Here is a 19,427-nt window from a genome sequence, read left to right on the forward strand (position 1 = left end):
GGGTTATATAAAGGTCATGATAACGTTTTAAAACGTTTTGAATGAAAACACACTACAACAATATTTTTAAATGTTTTCAAAAAATGTTATTGTAAACTATTTTTGCAAACATTGTTTACCAAATATTGTGTCAATACTTAAATAACATTATGTTAAAATGTTTGAACCCAGCAAACACAGAAATGTTCTTAAAATGTTCTTTTCAACACCTTTTAATAACATTTAAATGTCGGGTTATATAAAGGTCATGAAAACGTTTTTAAAACGTTATTGAAAATATTTTGGGCAAACATTTTCGCAAAATATTTTATCAACCCCCAAAATAACATTCTGTTTAGAATGTTTTGTATCAAGTTTTCAAGAATGTTTTTAGAATGTTATTAAAACGTTTTTATACCCTTTATATAACCCGACATTTAAATGTTTTCTGTAAAACATTTTTGTTTGCTGAGCATGCAGTAGATTATCAAAACATGTTTTTAAGGTTATGAAAACGTTTTATACTCTTAATATACCCTTTATATAACCCGACATTTAAACGTTTTCTGACAACCTTTTATAACCTTTTGCGAATGATGTCGAAAACGTTTTGTGTTTGCTGTGATGATCGTCAAACCTGTATTAGAAGATGTCAGTTCTCAGGAACTGACACAAAAATGGCGATATGGGGCCTATTATAGCTACGTACATTCAAATTAAAATGTTTGTAATCTGATTTTTGACATGGAGAGAAAACGTATGAAGTTGGTACAAAAACGAGGTTTAATCATGTTAATTACCACTGCAAAAAACGACGACCAATTTGTCACTTATATTTCGGAAGGTATTTACTTGCTTTTTGATGTAAGCGGTCAAAGGCCACATGTCCCTCCAGATGAGCCAAGAAGTGGACGTCCATCACTTGTCTCGGTCCCAGCCGGTTTGTGTTCCTCCGTCACCAAACAGGAGCACAAACCGGCTGGGATCGAGACTAGTCCATCACTTACGGATGCACAGTGAAGAAACTCAAGAAAGTGGAGGATCTTATCATGAAAAAGTTATGCGCCTACTGTCCATCTTGCGCCACCTGTAAAGAAAGTAAACATACTTATGAGACCAGTTTTGGACCATAATGTACATAAGCACCAGTGTTTACACTGACAAAATTTCATATGCAAAACTACATGCTTTTGGAAAGTATGTAAGTTTGCATATGCAAAATATCATATTTTGCAAAGGTATGTGGTTTTGCACGCAGCACCGGGACCGTCCACCCTCCCACACCCCGACGTCATCTGTGGTGTCTTGAAGATCTTTGCTTGTATAAAATTCCAGGAATCTACAAGACTGTGATCAAGTCTGAGTTCCAAAAAGTCACGACCAGACCTGTATGTGAAAATTTTTGGGAATCCCATGTTTTCTTTAGGAGGTGCCTTTAATTTCTGGAATAGCCCATTCAATCTAGAGTTATCTTACCAAATATTGGAGCCTCGTTATGTTCTAATGTTGCTGTATACCAAAAAAAACGCTGCACTGATTTGGGTGTGTGGGAGGTTGTGGTCGCAATGTGGCGTGTGTGTTTTTGTTGTAGGTGTGTGAAAATTGAACGAATTCGCTTTTATTAATACAGGGTGTCCCAGAAAGAACTGTATCGTCGTAAACTTAATTGTTTGGTTATTTTAACTCCACAACCATAAACATAACTAAATAACTGGTGTGTTTGAGGAATAAATTAGCTATTTTTGTTTTTAATTTTGACAATTGACCACACCGTTCGTAAAATACAAGAATTTTACGAAACTCCCTCATATTCAGACCTTTTCACGGTTTCAAATATCGATCGATGATCTGTATTCGGAGTAAATCACTGCGCATCATCAGCGCATGAGGCGTCTATTGTCATTGATAGATATAATTTTGAATCTGTGGAACGGGCTGAAAATTAGGTAGTTTCGTACAATTCTTTTATTTCAAAAACGGAGAGGTCAATCGTCAAAATTCAAAAAGTATGTGATAGCTGATATATTCCTCAACCACATCATTTATTTATAGTTATGTTTGGTTTATGCGTTAAAATACCAACAAAAAAAAGCAGTTTCCGACGATACAGTTCGTTCAGGGACACCCTGTATTATCATCTTTTTCAGTAGGTCGGCCTTATATGATTAAGATACAATAACATCAAAACGAAACTTTAGAGCAATATTGGTAAAGTAGAGTGAGTAGACAGGATAGAGGCTAAGGACGGGCTTTTCTTTCTCTCTTTCTTTCTGCCTCTTTCTCTTTTCCTTTTTTTCCTTTTTTGTATTCTTTATTCCTTCCTTTATTTCAGTCTTCCTTCCTTATTTTCTGACGTTTTTTCTTCCTAGAACCATTATAGCCAATATAAGTTGTCACGGAAATTTAATAGGAAGTAGTTCTGTTTCTGGTTTTAAAAATAAAATACACATTTGTTTCAATATGTTCAGAGTGTTGTACTTTTTTTACTTTAAATAAATATATTTCGGGCATGTTAGCTGGGTTCAGTACTACTTCCTTGAGTATTCCTTCAACTTCCTACTTTATCATGTCTATGACTGCAGTTTTGATCATCATCATCGTCAAGGGAGCTAAGTTCGAAACAACTTAATTACCATTGTCACGAGTCGTTAAACATGTATATCTCGGTTTACGGAGTCCCTATTGGCTGATTTTTGCGAGTCCACTCACAGTTCTGTCTAGTTAGGTATGGTTAACGTGCCAAATCATGCGTAAAATAACTGACTTATACCATCGCTCACACTATTATCTATTTTTGTTTTTCAAGTAAAAATGCCCAAACTGAATTGGTATTTAAACTGATGCTGTTGTATCAAAATTCAGTCTCTATATACTGATCCGCTATAGAGGGTATTATTTGTTTTTTTCTTTTATATTGTGGTCTCTTAATACTATAATATTATGATGACTTCGAGTCCACACTTTGTAAACCCACTATTCACTAAATATCAAAGTGGTGCTGATTTTTATTCGGCTTCTTACGATTTACCATCGTGTGCTAAAGTAGGCAAGGGAACTTACGCACCGCATTCATCAGCGAACTTTAGCGGAGGAGGTGCGATGAGCGCTCCGTCTCATCATCAACAGGCGTCACCGGGTAGCGGCTTTGCCCCGTCAGCCTCCGGTTTCCCGGCACCTGTAAGCTATGATCATCCGCCGGGTTCTTCATGCAGTCCGAGTGGCTATGCAACCGGTCATATTACCGGGCAGAATGGAAGTAGCCATAACGTGGCATCTACGGCGAACGCAGTCGCCGCGGCGTATTATTGGCCGAATAGCGGAGCCGGCGATTTGGGGGAGACGCATCCGGGATTCGGAAGCATGACCGGAGCTGATGTACTCAATAATAACTACTCAACGATGGAAGCCTCACAGAACCCGCATCATAACTATCCATGGCTCAGTATGCCGGGTAAGATATTTAATATTTTGTATTTCAGTTCCTGCCCTGCAAAAACAAGGGTTAATTATAGATTAACACTATTTGAGTAACATTTTTAAACATGTTAAACCGTTAATGTGTTAACATTTATGTTAAAATATTAACACTTGTGTGTTAGAATATAAATACAAATGTTAATATTTGAACATGTGTTTAAAAATTGTTACTCAAATAATGTTAATCTATTAACACTTGTTTTTGGAGAGTGTTGTTAACGTGTTAAAGCGTTTAAAATGAACATCATCATTTAATCATTAGTGTTAATGTGTTTGTGAAAGTGTGAAAAGTGTTTTTCACATTAACGGTTTAACGTTTTAAATAGTGTTAATCTATTAAAACTTGTTTTTGCAACTCGGACACAAAGTTGTAAACGCAATAATTGTTTGAAACATGGCAATATTTATTTTGATATTTCTATAGTAGTTCCTGTATTTTATTTATAATAACTCAGACACTGAGTTTTAAAAATGCTTGAAACGGGTAATGTTTGAGATACGAAGGAAAACTCACATCGCTGAACCCAAGTAACAGATTTTTCAGGTAAAGAACTTTTATCAAACCTGAGACAAGAATACCAAAATTCATGTCTCAGACCAAACTTCATTCAAAATCGGGCAGCAGTCGCTAAACACCGTTTTTTTAAAATGTTTTAGGATGAAATTGAATTACATTGAGAAATTTGTTGTTGTCTTAGAAAATGAGAAAAATAGATTGGAAAAACTTTTTCATAATATGATATTTTTAAGTTTATGTAATAATCAATTCCCGTAAATCCCGAACGTGATATTCATAAGCAACCAGGCTCCTCTCGGTACGCAGGCTTCTCCTAGCTTGGTTTGCGGCATAGATACGGTATACTGTGATGGCATGCAGTGGTATTTGCTTGGCAATATGCTGCTCATTTTGCCCAATACGAAGTTCCACATTCACTCTGTTAACTATACATTGTTATTCAGGATCTATTTTTTAACCTCCACTTTGTACTTATGGTTCACTTTAAATAAAACTAAATAAAAAATATAGTAAAAATTACGCAATGTTGAGTGAAACCTGAAGAGAGCAACAAAATGAGTCAATGAAACTCAATTGAGTACGATTTAATATTGAGTTCTATTGACTCATTTTGTTACTCTGTTCAAGTTTGACTCAATATTGAGTAGTTTTGTATAATACTAATGGATATTGTTGTGAATAAGATGTTGAATGGCAAAAACAAAATCAAAATGCGTTATAAAGTTACACAATCATATGAAATGCCTAATTGTAACAGTTATTAATAAACAAAATCGATTTTCATTATCTAAATCAATATATTATCGAAAAATAACACTATGATGTTTTGCAAAAGTTTATTCTACAAATCGTATACTTTTAAAACTTGCTTGATTTATTGTTGTTAATGAGTTATGTACGTTTTACAAAAGTGTTGTTTCAGCCCTCTTTACAACATAACTCAAGAACCAAAGGACCTACAAAAGTATACCTGTAATATTTGAATTCTTCTACACACTCGCTATGAAATGATCAATGCAATTTTGCCAAAGTCCACCACTATTAGCAAGATGCTCTGAACTACCAAATCGCAACAGTTTAAAATAAAGTCTGCACAAAAAGAAACTCAGCTGTTATAAAGACGACTATAGCTTCAGAACTAATAATTGTTTTCACAATATTTCAACATAGAGGAAGGATGAATTATTTACACGTATTTTGATACCACATTTGTCAAATGTTGTTCAATATTAACAACACAGTAGTGTTTTTAAAGAAAAATACCCGAATTTAAAAGTTGCAGTTTACAGCGATCAATGGTTATTATGCCAGAACGGTGGCACGTAAAGCCCTCCATTATCTTCACGCTTACTTCAAAATCAATACAAATAGCTGCAACTTTAAAATTCGGCTCTTTTTCTTCCAAAACACTGCTGTATTGTTAATATTGAACAAAGTTGGACAAATTGGGTATCAAAATGCGCGTAAATAAACCATCCTTCTTTTTAGGTTAAAATAATGTGAAAACGCCTATTAGTTCTGAAGCTATAGGCGTGTTTATAACAGCTGAGTTTCTTTTTGTGCAGACTTTAGTTGCTATAGCCTTAATCCTACATCATGAAACATCGTCAGATTATCAAAATCATTCAGAATCCATAAAACAAACTTGTTTTTTCATACCACTTTCTATGAACGCATCAGCACACGAAAAGCAATTGTGTACCTGGGCAATGAATTACATATTTTTCAATGGCCTGAAAACAGACTGATGTTAAGAGCACCAAGGCAGTACCATAGGGCACCGAAGGCAATTGCCTTGGTGCCTTCTGTTATACTTCATGGGATGGAACACACCACCCTGGCTTGGAATGTTTCGTTTGCACTGTCAGTGGTATACTCGGTGGTGGCTACACACTATCATTGGCCATACGAGTCATAACTATAACCACAATTTCTCCAAGGAGAAGCACACAGCCAACCAGAATCACCTTCCTTCACACATATCAGAATGCATTGGGGCTGCTTGACCATATTGACAGCCTCATTCCTCCCTTTACCCCATCAAAAAATCTCATAACCCTCCTGATCGTGATGCTAATGGTTCGAACCCTTGTGATGCAATGTTGTTCACTGGGGAGGTATGGGAAGTGTATGGAACCCCCTGATGCATAATGTTAATTGAAATTTGAATTGAATTGATATGAATATTGGGTGATTTTCATTTCAATGCATTCTAATTGAATTGAAATATATTATTTGCCTTGGACATGAATTGGATTGGATTGCAAATTGAAATAACCGTGATCAATGAAGAATTGAGTTGAATTGGAATTGAAATCATTTTGAGTAATGCTGATTCAATGCATTAAAATTTGAATTTGAATTTGAATTGAAATGAATTTTGGGTATTTTCATTTCAATGCATTGGAATTGAATTGGAATTTTAAAAAATGATTTGCATTGGGCATGAATTGGTTTGGATTGGATTTGAAATAATTGTGAGCAATGAAGAATTGAATTGGATTGGAATTGAAATTAATTTTCTGGAGAAATAACATTAATCCAGAAACACTAATTGAAGAGTCTGGCCTAACGTTTCGAAAGAGACATGGGCACTCTAGCCTGTAAACTTTTACATAAAAGGCATATTAAGGCATAAACCATCACCATACCCTTTTTGTGCCGTGAAATCCGCGGATGAAGTGGACACCTATCATGGTATTTAATATTACAATCATGGTACATCATCAGATGCTGTTATTCAGGAAGAAATCCTCAGGTCTATTGATATCTAATACTGATCTTTATTGCAGTTAAATTGCCTCTTAATTAGCCATTAAGGGGGTATTAGGCTTGACGATCATTGAATTAGTGCATGTTATTTTGGCTTATACAAGCCCATGCATGTATAGCATTGGGATGGTGGGTGGATTACGATGGTATTTTATTGAAAGTGAGTCTTTTGACAAGGCGCGTGTAACCAGGTTGCATGGTCCTTCTGAGGGGAAGGCACGGTGGCGCAGTGGTAAGGGCTCTACCTCGCAATCGGAGGGTTGCGAGTTCGAACCCCGGCGGTGCCATCGTGTGGTGCACTTGGCCATTGCGCTTTTCTTCACTAGCCTCTCTCAACCCAGGAGTGAAATAGGGAGCTGTTAGGAACATTGTCACCTTTTTGCTTTGAAATGAATTTTCTCGGCAAATAAAAAAAAAACAATAATTTTATTTTTTCAGTAATGTCGGATAAAAACATGGTGCTTGGATATACCTTTTTTATAAATAAAATCCTGGTGTTAAAATTAGGTATGAAATTGTGTCTTTTAGTGTAAGATTTTTGATTTTTATAGGCCTCAACTTCGCCCGTGAGTTTTTCTGGAATTAACTTTTTAGCGTTTCAAACTAATATAGTTCGCTAAAGAAAGATTTTCCCACCTCTATAAGACACATCGTGTGGGTCTTTATGTTATAGTTTTGTCAGAATATCCGTTTTAATTTTTCCCTTTTTTCACTTGCGACTGCCAAAATGTCCAACTCAATACTTCATTTTTTTTATATAACCAGCATGCATGTGGCTTTGAAAATCATCCATGGGTACATTTGCGAGTTGATTTTGACAAAATTGGTAGTCGGAATTGAAAAATGGTGCAATCAAAACCAAAATTCTGACAAAACCATGATATATAGCCCTATATATGATGTGCTTTAGAAAGTTGGGAAATATCTTTAAAAGCAAAAAACGTTGACCCCCAAAAAAGCTCATGGGGCAAGTTGAAGCCTGTGAAAATCGAAAATCTTACACTAGAAATTTCGCGATACTTTTCGATTTTCAGAGGGTGAGCATGGTGATGGTAGTTTACAATATATTTTTCCACATTTGGCACTTCTGTATTGCACAGAGTTCCCAGCAAACACGCGTTTTACAGAAAAAGTGTAAATTTCTTGTAAACGTTTTAAGGGATCGGATAGCAACGTTTGCACATTGCTTTTGTGGGACACACCAAATTGCATTCTGAATACGAGGAATGTCCTTCTGATATCATTTTTAATTAAAATTTGATAAAGATTTTTTATATTTTGATATTTAACTTTCCTCGAAGTTAACTTTATAAATCTAATGAAATGTACCGGGTATACTTAAGGCGGTACTACACCCCTTGATAAATTTGTGTCTATTTTTGCATTTTTCTCAAAAACTAATAACACACTGGAAACAAAAGTTATGTATATTATAGGGGCAAGGAATCCAATTACTACACTGGAATTTCAGTGACCCAAGACAAGCGGTTCGTTATTTATGATAAAAAATAAGGTACCGCTAGGATGTACCTCTTTTCCTATCATATATACTGAACCGCTTGTCTTGGGTCACTGAAATTTCAGTGTAGTAATTGAATTTCTTGCCCCAATAATATACATAACTTTTGTTACCAGTGTGTTATTATTTTTGAGAAAAGTGCAAAAATAGTCACAAATTTACCACAGGGGTGTAGTACCCCTTAAAGTGTATGTAGCTGGGAGGAAAAGACGTCCATCATTTGAACAATTCGTATTGAAGTGGTTGGGTGGGTGTAAACACTTGATCCGAAGAACCATGCAGTGGGAAATCATGTAGGGGGCCATCAAAAGGTTAATCCGGCCCTACTTATTATACCCATAGGCGTAGATCCCGGGGGAGGGGGGGGGGATAAATCCCCCCAATATTTTGCCAGGGGGGGTGGTCCATACAATCATCCCCCCCCCCCATTTTAGCCCCCAAAGCCCTTTTTTTTCGCGCTACGCGCGAATTTATTCCACTTTTGCACAATATTTCATCAGTTTAGCTTCAAAATGACAAATTTTTCGTGCGCTTCGCGCGCATTTGTACCTTAAACTTCGCCAAAAGGTGCCGGTTTCACTATATTTCAAGAAATTTTATCCAACCCCATCCCCCCTACCATTGAACTAATGCAAACATAACCCTAAAGAATACCAGTATTCTTTCAGAGGTTTTTTATATTTTATATCTGACATAAATAATTATTCCCTATTTTGTCTGTGATATAAATTGTATACTGTGTCGACCTAAATCGTAGAAAGTGCTAAGAATCGATACAAAACTGACAATGTTAATTTTAGAGATAATAGTATTGCATGAGCATGACGACATAGACGAGGAAGGTCAAGAAACCCAATTTGGGGAAGTTATTCTATTTAATAATTAACAAAATCAAGTATTGCGCTTCCTTTCAAAAGCAAAATCTAACATTTCTGTTCTTTCAATTCAAGTTTCTAGTTGAGAATTGTATTTTTTTTATAGAAACATTGTCTTACCATACTTACTTTTTTCCACGGTTCACACCACTCGCCAATTTTGAAGATTGGGCAATGTTGATTTTGCTGAGTGTTTCATATGTTCAGGAACATCTCATTACTACACTGTAAAAATTCCATAACACTTTTTAACACTACATGGCGTTTACAAGGGTATTTTTTAATAACAATTCATAACACTTTAACATGCTTATATAAGCAATATAAACAAATTTGCGTGTTAAAATAAATGTTGTAAAAAATACCCGTCGTTAATCGTATAAGCAATGCTTCCTAATACACTTTTACGTGTAAAATACGTACGGAAATTAACGTGTTGAGGTGTTAATCGTAATCGTAAGCAACGCCTCTTATACTTTTACGCGTTAAGTATGGAAATAAACGCGTTGAAGTGTTAAAAAAGTGTTATCCGGGCATTTTATACAGTGAATTAGGTAGGTGTTCCTCAGATCGTTTCACGAAGACTTTCGGAACAGACGTTCCCAACCATTTTAGAACAGGTGTTCCCAACCTTTTTGGAACAGGTGTTCTCAACTATTTTGGGAATGCGACCCTTCTTCTTGACACTCATAACCTCACGTCAAGAATGTATTACTTTTCCTAATTACTCCAAACAAAAAAATTCGTGTAATCTTAAATTATTCTGCTAGTCCCAACCCTAATCCTTATCCTAACCCCAAACCTATAACATATACCCTGATATCATAGTATAGTGATCCTTCCGCCCTCCCCAGTAGATGCGCAGTGTGCAGTAAACACCATAGCTGCGGTTTTACTCGATAGGCCAGAAGGGTCACTATACTAGTGCTTCAGGATAACTGTTATAGGTTTGGGGTTAGGTTTAGGATTGGGGTTGGGACTAGCAGAATAATATAAGAATAAAATAATTTTTGTCGAAATTTATATTTAAGGGTTTAGCGTTCAGATTGTCTGATTGTATATGGCGTCCGGCCAAAAATATTATGTAATGTAAAAAATTATCATGAAAAGACAATGTTACAGTTAACAATGATTAAAACTAATTTTAATTAGTTACACAGCCGTGACGTTAGTCACCGCTGTGTCTTTTTTCTTACAGGTTCTTCTTTCTTTCTTTACACAGCCGTGACGTTAGTCACGGCTGTGTCTTTTTTCTTACAGGTTCTTCTTCTTCTTTCTTTCTTCTTTCTGTCAACCATTACATTTGCTCTAGCACTCACATGCTTACATCGATTTTAACCTAACTTGGTCACAATGATCATTGACCGTGCCCCTACATGTCACATGAAACTTGTGGGGTCAAAGGTCACGCAGGGGTCATAGGGGTCAAACACGTGATTTCAACTCAAAATGCATCTTCTCCTACAAATTACGTAGGACAGTGACGCCACTTGCACACATCCATTGTTATTATCCAGTGTCTATATGGTGTACACAGATTTGGGGTCAAAGGTCATTAAAGGGTTACTTCCGGTATAAAACGAAATACGTTCAAATTATTTTATTAGCTAAGAAAAACATAGGACAGTAACGGTATGTTCACATATGAGTTGCAGTTACCCAATGTATATGTTGTATTTTTTTGTTTGGGGTCAAAGGTCATTAAGGGGTCACTTCCGGAATAAAACGAAATACCATTAAAATGCATCTTCTCCCACAAATTACGTAGGACAGTGACACCACTTGCACACATGCATTGTTATTACCCAGTGTCAATGTGGTGTACACAGATTTGGGGTCAAAGGTCATTAAGGGGCCACTTCCGGTATAAATCGAAATATCTTCAAAAACTTTTATCAGCGAAGAAAAACATAGGACAGTGATGGTATGTTCACACATGAATTGTGTTTAACCAATGTATATATGGTATTTTTTATTTGGGGTCAAAGGTCATTAATGGGTCATTTCCGGTATAAAACGAAATACCTTTAAAATGCATCTTCTCCCACAAATTACGCGGGACAGTGATGCCACTTACACACATGCATTGTTATTACCCAGTGTCTATGGGGTATACACAGATTTGGGGTCAAAGTTCATTAAAGGGTTTCTTCCGGTCTGAGACGAAAAACATTCAAAATGTCCCTTCTGCCACAAATAACATGGCAAAGTAATGCCACGTGCACGCATACATTGACATTAGCCAATGCCTATGGGGTTTTCATATATTTTGGGGTCAAAGGTCAGTAAGGGGTCACAACACGGCTGTGTTCGTGGTCTTAGACCACAGCTAAGTCTAGTCTTTCTTCTTTCTTCTTTCTTCTTTCTGTCAACCATTACATTTGCTCTAGCACTCACATGCTTACATAGATTTTGACCTAACTTGGTCACAATGATCATTGACCGTGCCCCTACATGTCACATGAAACTTGTGGGGTCAAAGGTCACACAGGGGTCATAGGGGTCAAAAACGTGATTTCGACTCAAAATGCATCTTCTCCTACAAATTACGTAGAACAGTGACGCCACTTGCACACATACATTGTAATTACCAAGTGTCTATAAGGTGTACACAGATTTGGGGTCAAAGGTCATTAAGGGGTCACTTCCGGTATAAAACGGAATACCTTCAAAATGTTTTATTATCTAAGGAAAACATAGGACAATAATGGTATGTTCACATATGAGTTGCAGTTATCCAATGTATATGTGGTATTTTTTTTATTTGGGGTCAAAGGTCATTAAGGGGTCATTTCCGGTATAAAACGAAATACCTTTAATGCATCTTCTCCCACAAATTACGTAGGACAGTGACACCACTTGCACACATGCATTGTTATTACCCAGTGTCAATGTGGTGTACACAGATTTGGGGTCAAAGGTCATTAAGGGGTCACTTCCGGTATAAATTGAAATATTTTCAAAAAATTTTATTAGCTAAGAAAAACATAGGAGAGTGATGGTATGTTCACACATGAATTGTGTTTTCCCAATGTATATATGGTGTTTTTTTATTTGGGGTCATAGGTCATTAAGGGGTCATTTCCGGTTTGAGACAAAAACTTTCAAAATGCCCCTTCTGCCACAAATAACATCATGGCAAAGTGATGCCACGTACACACATACATTGACATTAGCCAATGTCTATGGGGTTTTCATATATTTTGTGGTCAAATGTCATTAAGGGGTAACAACACGGCTGTGTTCGTGGTCTTAGACCACAGCTAAGTCTAGTTTTAATTGTAACGCGACCCTTTTCATTATAAACTAGAGAGAGTTTGGACGTATTCGTACTTAATTCCTGTGTCAAGGGGAGGAGAGACCCGTATTACAATTTATTTAACTTTAGATTTCTATTTAAAACAAATTAAAGTGCTCTGGACAAAACTATATCGTATGCAGTCCAGTAGACACCCGCGTGAAGAGAGTTGACAATGTTGGTATTAATTTTTGATATTTATGTAATCTAGATTAAATAGAGAGTAAAAATAGAACACTTGTCATACAATTCTCACCCATAATGACCTACAATATTTCAAAGTTTATCTTAAAAGCAAAACTAATACATTGCGCTGCTCTCAATTTCTACAATTAAGACATAGAAACATTAAACTAGCTGTTTCAGACTTTGCAATAATCACGAGAATTTGTTCAATTCAAATGAGATTTTGCCAATCTGAATTGTGAAAGAAATATTGAAAGTAACATTTGAGTCGATCATGTTTCAGCAGAAGGGAAGGAGGCCTATCATACCATATAGTCTATACCATCATAGGCGTAGATCCTCGGGGGATGGGGGGGGGGGAGGGATAAATCACCAATTGCCAGGGGTGGTGGTCCATACAATCACCCCCCTCCCTCCAATGTTGACGCTTAACGCTTGTATGTTAGTTTCTAACCAAATTAACCTCAAGTGCGGATCTTTGCGTGCTTCATTCCACTTTTGCACCATATTTCATCAGTTTAGCTTCATTACAGTAAAATAAAAAATTTCAAAACCAAAAACTTATTCTGTCGCCAAAAGGTGCTAGATTCACTATACAAGAAATGAAATCTACGCCACTGTATACCATACGTAACAGATGCAGATCTGGGTTCTTCTTACTGGTGGGATTCCATAATTATGATAATATCGTGGGATGCTGATTGCTGGCTATTCGGTCCTTTGGATCTTGGGATGTTGGGTATTCGGTCCTTTGGAGTACTATGTGATCCCATGTTAACAGTGTTGTTTATCCCGTACCGAATACGGGAGGGTACTATTACATGTTTCTTGTGGCATGCTATCAAAATTCTATACATGATATGCTAAATAAGAGATTGAGAGGGAAAATAATAACGGTTATACCATGAATACCTTTCACCAACACTTTTAAACTGGCTTTTAACCCTGAAGTATCATTGGCCATACGAGTCATAACTACCACAATTCTCTTAGGAGAAATTCAATTTCTCTTAGGAGAAATTCAATTTCTTCTAGGAGAAATCCCAGTCAATAACAGCGCTCTTTTAATCCTAGGCAAATAAACAGCCAATCACAGCTCCCGTTATTAAGTTGGTTAATCAAATTTCTCCTAGGAGAAAATTACCAAAGGTGGTCGTAAGAGTCATAACTACCAGAAATTTTGCGAGGAGGAGCGCTGTCATTGGCTGGTAAGTTTCTCCTTAATTTCTCCTAGGAGAAATACCAGCCAATGATAGCGCTCCGTATGGATGAATTTTTCCTAGGAGAAAATCCAGCCAATGTTAGCGCCCCTTTTGGCTGAATTTCTGCTTGGTGAAATTAAACACTAAATGACCGGACGGGAAGTAATTTCCCAGTAGGAGAAATTAGTAATTTCTCCTAAGAGAAATGAATAATTTGTCCTAGGAGAAATTAATTTTCTCCCAGGAGAAATTAATTTTCTCCTAGCAGAAATTATAGGAGATTTTTATCCAATCAGATTTAATCTTTTAGAAATTAAATCTACAAGGAGCGCTGTCATTGGCGAATTTCTCCTATAGGAAAAATTGTGGTAGTTATGACTCGTATGGCCAATGATACTTAAGTTGTCGAGAACGAAACCGTCTCCTCGTTCATGTTTGGTGTCGTTATCATGGTTATTAATCTTGTTAATTGTTGATGGTGATAAATATTCATGAGATCGATATGTTATCAATAACCAATATTCACAGATATACAAAACAAAAGTCAAGAATCAAACATGTGGAAATTGAATATTTGACTGATCATTATCAAATACCAATAATCCGAGTTCCGACAAGCAATAAAAGTAGTGATCAAATTCCTTTTTACGTATATAGTTCGTGAGTGGTCTGCGGAAGTTTACATCTCCCCTGTCCGGTCTTCGGATATATTTTTTCGGAAGCTATAGTAGAAAAAAACTTCCCGAACAAGTCGAAAATAACTTTTCACTGCTAAAGACAATTGGCGTGAGCGGGCTCATCTCCTATCTGGCCTATTGTCCACCAACTCATACACATAACCACTTTTGTAACGCATCCGTTAAAATTCCGCTTTAAAATGTCACGGGGTAAAGAGTGGTAAAAGGCATCTGACGTTATACAGGGTGTATCAAAATGATTGACACCCATCAGTTTCCAGTTATCATTGACAGGACTACCACAACAAAATGCTACATAGGAGCTATACTTTACTTATAGATCAATGTTGTGAAAGTCATAAAACTATGATCCTGGGCATTTCAAGAGGATCCAATATTGCATATTGAAGAAGCAGGCTTGTCAATAAACACCAAAAACGATGGGTATCAAACATTTTGATACAGCCTGTATGGACTACTTTAAATTGAACTCAACTTATCATTGATTGATGAATCATCATCAAATTGGAAATGAAAAAGGTGATTAAAACAAAAATACCTGTATTTAATTGATTGGTACCCAGAATTATGAAAAAAACCATTGGGCTATTCCAGAAATTAACTGCACCTCCCTCTGTGGGATGCTGGCCGTCCTGTTATTTAAGATTTTAGGCCTTCTTTGTACTTTTTAGCCCATTATGAAAAATTTCATCAAAGTTTGCCTTCTTCAGGACAAAGTACCTAAGAATGAGACGTGTAGGCCACCCCTTGCCTACTGATGGCTCTGAAAAGAGCTGTTCACTTCGCGTAGTCCCTTTCAAGTGTAATTATAAAGAGACAATCTGTACCAAATGACCAGCAGGGAACCAAATGATGCTCCAAAGGGATACGACAGTATTACAATAACAAAGGTAAAAACAGAGCAAGTGTGACAAAACTCGGGGGAACAACACAACAAAGTTCAATATCCGACGTTTCAAAAACGGCAAAACTTACATATGCATATTAAAAGTTGGTATCTCCATATACCGTATATTACTTTTTATCCATAAAGGTTGCACCTTTTCGAAACGTCAGATATTAAACAATGTTTATACGTCCCCAATTGAATATTATGTCACATTTGCCTGTTTTTACCTTTCAAGAGTATAGTCAAAATAATACAAACAAACAAAAAATAAACAAAAAATCTTCGCTGGATAGATTCATCAAGCTTGTTCTTCAAATCAAATAACAAGTTTTGCTTGACAAATCCAGTTATAATTGAAGACCGAACTAAAAAGACTAGTTTGCGTCTGACGTCAGGTCAAAGGCGCGACGTGATTGGTTGCTGACCTGCGTATAGTACGGCATTTTGGTCTGGTTGACCATGTTGACATGACGTCATATGCAGTCTTTTTAATTCGGTCTTCAAGTTTTTACTTACTGTAAATATTTCGTCCATCTCATTGAAGGCCTTCATCAGATCGGGACATCTGATTCACTTTCCCGAATCTTTTAATTATTCTTTTTTCTTTTATTTTCTTTCCTCTACAGGTAATCCGGGCATGGAAATCGGCAGAAAGCGTTGTCGGCAAACCTACACTCGATTTCAAACTCTTGAACTAGAAAAGGAGTTCCATTTCAACCGTTACCTCACAAGAAGACGAAGAATAGAACTGTCTCATCTTTTGCAACTCACAGAACGTCAAATCAAAATCTGGTTCCAAAATAGGAGGATGAAATACAAGAAAGAAAATAAGAAAGATCCATCAATACAAGAAGGCCCTGACGAGAGTGGAGATGGAGAGAACTCAAATGAGCTTACGACAAATTCAATTATGTTGAACTCAAAACCGACGTCTATTGCTGAAGACTGTAAGACAAATGTCATCAAATGTGAGAAATAGATTGGTAGCTGAAGACTCTTGTACTATATAGCATCCCAAAGAGATTTGACCCAAGGAGAACCAACTCCGATATCTTTGCGTGTCGCGTATGGAGGGCTCCATACCATGCGCCTGGCCAACTTCGATTTAGAATCAGATTACTGACACTGCCAACGTGGGTGCAATTTTACACGCGATGATCCTCCTGGAAGATCCAGAACAATAAGTACTTTGGAATTTTGCACTAAAGCTGAAATTACATGACATGCAATCGCTAGCGACGAATGGCTGGTTTTAACCAATGAAATGTATTGCTCTTTGCAAAACAGCAATAAACGTTCTGGCCCAAAAGCAATAGTAAGATCTTAGTACGTTGTTAGCGATCATTGAGCATAAATTCAGCTTACGGACCGGCTTACGGAATGCCTGGAAACTGAGATGTCCCAATACGCTTCAACAAAATGTCAATTTCTCAAAAGCTGTATCAGTATCCATGTTTTGATGTCATAGGAATGTTGCATATTACATAATACTGTACCAAAATGATTGGCACTGAAATACCCATCAATTTTCAATGTGCATATATTATATTGAAAAACTTGGCTCTTCCAAACGGACCATTGGATTCACTTGAAATGATCAGAAGCATAGTTTTAAGAGTTTTTTCACATTAAATTCATTAAAATGTATCAAATATTACATTTAGATTGATGACCGTATTGTCCTTGGCAGTTGCTTACTGAACGGAGGAAATGGACAAGTTGCCTCACTGGCTCAAAATACCAGGATAAATTGACCAAAAGTTTAATTTTGCACCTTCTTCAACCATGTTTTCATGGTTTTAGACAAAAAATTAACCTAACTGCGGACCAATTTAACATTGATGTTGCACATTTCCCCAAGCTCCACCCACATGCTACATTTGTCCAGGTCGAGTTTGCCATTTTGCTCCCCTTAGAAAACTCGCTCGGTACGCCACTGGTCATTTGTTTCGGTTGGTTGCCATAATGTAAACAGCTGGACATTTTGATATGGTTGTGCTAACTATACCATTTTGAGGTAGCCTAAGTAACCAAATAGTTTAAGGCGAATTGTAACGTAAAAATGGTATACGTTTACTGAAAATGTATCTTGTGGGTAATTTTTTCATCATTATACCGTGGAATCTATTATCTGGAGAGAAGTACAATTTGACATTATAACATTTAGACATCATAAGTACAAAATTGTCTAGAATATTTTAAGAGATTAACATATTTTGTTGTGATTGCATTCGCTTTGAGGGACAGTCCATCTCTTATGTATAACGGTGACCATTCTATATTCGCCGTAGAAGTAGGGATGTAAAAGGATTAATTACCATGGCGATGGGTAACAAAAATTTTTGAATGTATTGCCCCGCACTATATAAGCTGGCTGCACTCGTCACATGTCATGTCTGCATGTGTATGTGGGCAATCATATACACCAGGCACAAAAAGAAACTCGTCAGTTATATTCATCCATGCTGTTCAATAACTTGATAATGTTGGATTATTCTGAGATATAAATTTTGTTAATTGGACTTTGTTTTCTCATTTGACACCCTGTTCGTGAAAAACGAACAAGAATTGACCAAGATACCGTATGCGCCTCCAAAGCCTCAAACCCCAAAATCAAAAGTTGCATTTTCAACGATTTTCAATGGGAACGCATCGTTGTATTGCACACAAGCACCACGGGCCAATAAAAAAAGCACACAGTGTAACAGGCACAATTGAATCGTTAAAATTGCAACTTTTCATTTTGGGGTTTGAGAGTTTGGAGGAGTATATCTTTGTCAATACTTGCTCAATGTTCACGAACAGGGTGTCAAATGAGAAAGAAAAGTCCAATTAACAAAATGTATATTTCAGAATAATCCAAAATTATCAAGTTATTGAACAGCAAGGATGAATATAACTGACGAGTTTCTTTTTGTGCCTGGTGTAGATTGAATATAATACCGCTCTTTTCAAAGACACTACAGGTGCGAGTGAAACGTACATGGACTCGGCATAATGTGAAATTTCTATAGAATTACGACCCAGGTCTTTATGCCTATTTTTTAATAATCAATTATGGGATACAGGCTTACAGCGTACGTCAAGTGCAGGGCAATACATTCAATTATAGTTTGGACCCATCGCTATGGTATTAATCCTGTTACATCACTACTTCTGCAGCGAATATAGAGAATGAAAAGGACAATATTTTCAACCTGTTTCTATAGAGGTACTACACCCATTGCATTTTTTTTGGCGTTTTTTTGAATTTTTTAAAAAAATGAGAAAAAAAATTGGACAAAAGTGGTATGCAAAATGAAGGGCAAATCTTCTCGTTCTATTGGTGGCATCGATATCAATGTAGCTTACATGCTTTTAAGGTAGAAGCCAAAAGAGGTACATGACTGATGTACCTCTTTTTGGCTTCTACCTTTAAAAGTATAAAAGCTACATTGATACCGATGCCATCAACAGAACGAGAAGGTTTGCCCTTTCATTTTGCATACCACTTTGTCCAATTTTGTTTTCTCATTTCTTCACAAAATGCAAAAAACCGCATAAAAATACAATGGGTGTAGTACCTCCTTAATGGGAACAACTAAAAGTGAATAAACTGATTATTTGCACTGTTTACAAACATTTCGTAGCAAACACACAAAACAAAGCTATAAAATGCATGATAAAGGAAAGGTTAGACAAATTATGGAAACCAACAAATTACAATGATAGTAGATCAAAATTCGGAAACAAAGTCGCCACACGTCCGGGCCACACGTATCCGTTATTTGGGTATTTATGTTGTAAAACGGAAAAAATCAAATGTTTATCTGATTTTTCCAGTATTGTTAAACTTTTTAAAAAGATGCGTGAATTTTTTGTTGGAGGAAAAACGTCGTTTCCTGAATTGTTTTTTGTTTTTAAATTAGATTTTATATTTAAAAAAAATATGTACATATTTTTAGCTCTGTATTCTATTTATAAACAACATTTTCTGCATCAGGCAACACATGTGTGACAGAAATAGTGTTTGAGA

General features: G+C 36.4%; 1 protein-coding gene across 1 annotated transcript; it reads left to right on the forward strand.

Annotated features, from left to right (window-relative positions):
• Positions 1-2,822: 2,822 nt before the first annotated feature.
• LOC140141776 (homeobox protein Hox-A7-like) lies at positions 2,823-18,611 on the forward strand. Its single transcript, XM_072163644.1, has 2 exons — positions 2,823-3,430; positions 16,039-18,611. The coding sequence occupies exons 1-2, from the start codon at positions 2,920-2,922 to the stop codon at positions 16,389-16,391; spliced, it is 864 nt and encodes a 287-aa protein (XP_072019745.1). The 5' UTR covers positions 2,823-2,919; the 3' UTR covers positions 16,392-18,611.
• The last annotated feature ends 816 nt before the right edge of the window (positions 18,612-19,427 follow it).

This window comes from Amphiura filiformis, chromosome 20, assembly GCF_039555335.1.
Source record: "Amphiura filiformis chromosome 20, Afil_fr2py, whole genome shotgun sequence".
Classification (NCBI taxonomy): domain Eukaryota; kingdom Metazoa; phylum Echinodermata; class Ophiuroidea; order Amphilepidida; family Amphiuridae; genus Amphiura; species Amphiura filiformis.

Coding starts and splice junctions, on each gene's coding strand:
- LOC140141776 (XM_072163644.1), top strand. CDS start 2,920: ATGATGACTTCGAGTCCACACTTTGTAAACCCACTATTCACTAAATAT. Junction 3,431..16,038: donor TCCATGGCTCAGTATGCCGG/GTAAGATATTTA, acceptor TTTCCTCTACAG/GTAATCCGGGCATGGAAATC.